A 1256-nucleotide genomic window follows, 5' to 3' on the forward strand; every position below is an offset into this window, starting at 1 on the left:
GGCCGGACGGTCACACCGCAAAGCCGCAGCGCAGCCCGCCGCCCGCGACACGAACTGTTTGCGAATCAAAAGTAGAGCCGCACCCGCACACCACACCCACAAACAGTATCACAGACGAGATGGCACCGCGGCCAACGGAAACTATGTCGAAGTAAAAGTGGTCGCGGTCAGCGCCGCAGAGGTGCACTCGTCGGAGCGAAAACAGGACGAATAGAATGGAACCCCAAAAGAATTGATTCTGTCTTTTAGTCATTTCTGTAACACGTTCGCTGCGGCGTGACCAATATGTGGCCAGGCTCCAAAACACCCAAAATGCACAGCCACAGTGAACGAGTTAGATCAAAGAAATTGTTTCGCTTCAAACGACCCTCACACTGCTTTAGGATTTGCACACTCTTGCGGAAGAGAGAACTGCCTCTGAATAAGGGTGAGCAAATTGAACCTTTTCGCATGTGATTGAATATGTATTATTTGCATCAATTGAAAGTTTCGTATCGATAACCATTAACGTTTAGTGATAAACACTTTTCTTCTCGGCGAGGTTTTGAACTTCGCGCGACGCCTCTCGAGTAGCCCGCCTCGCCCCCTCGCGCCACGGAAGAGAGGAGTGCGGAGGCAGGCAGCGTTGGGGCGTTCCTCTTCCTCTGCCGAGGGCAGCGGACCGGGGCGGCTGCGCGGCGCGTGCGCACGCAGTTGTGATGAAAAAGTGACTCCCAGAATTTTTCATTTTCTTTACGCTTCGGGTATTATTTTATACGAATTATGTGAGTTGGTTTCGATTTCTCTAACGTGAAAAAAATGAAACTGATAAACTAGTTTAGGCACATTGCCGGCTGGCTACTGCTTGAAAGTTGCTGTTCACTGAAGTATGAGAAATTTTGAAGCCGATTCAGCAATGTCCTGAAAAATCGTATCATTCGCACTAAAGAAAGAAAACTCCACCGCCACTCGAATGACATTGCGCTTGGCAAGTCACTTAAGTATCTTGTTCAAGCACAGGTGATCATTGCGCAGCTCAGGAGGAGGAAAATGTGTACGATTTTAAAGGTCACGTCATAGTTGCACAACGGTAGACAGCCAGGTTGCCCCGCCCACCTCCATCCCAACCTTCATCCTCTTTCCTTTAGCGAATTTCAATTAAGGCTTTGGCGCGAACGCGAAAGCTTTGTCGCTGGGCCATTCGCCGTCTCCGTCACTCCCGTCCCGTTACAGCCCGTGTCACGCGGAGAGAGAGATAGAGGGAGGGAGGGAGGGAG

General features: G+C 50.5%; 1 protein-coding gene across 1 annotated transcript in view; it reads right to left on the reverse strand.

Moving 5' to 3' along the window:
- Positions 1-812: 812 nt before the first annotated feature.
- The window catches only part of LOC113217745 (uncharacterized), a 32928-nt gene continuing 32484 nt past the window's right edge, over positions 813-1256 (reverse strand). Inside the window, exon 17 of the mRNA XM_052274972.1 lies at positions 813-861. Within this exon, the coding sequence (XP_052130932.1) occupies positions 813-861 (49 nt within the window). The remainder of the gene's footprint in view (positions 862-1256) is intronic.

Source organism: Frankliniella occidentalis, unplaced genomic scaffold (genome assembly GCF_000697945.3).
Source record: "Frankliniella occidentalis isolate FOCC.00 unplaced genomic scaffold, Focc_3.1 Scaffold478, whole genome shotgun sequence".
NCBI classification, from domain to species: domain Eukaryota; kingdom Metazoa; phylum Arthropoda; class Insecta; order Thysanoptera; family Thripidae; genus Frankliniella; species Frankliniella occidentalis.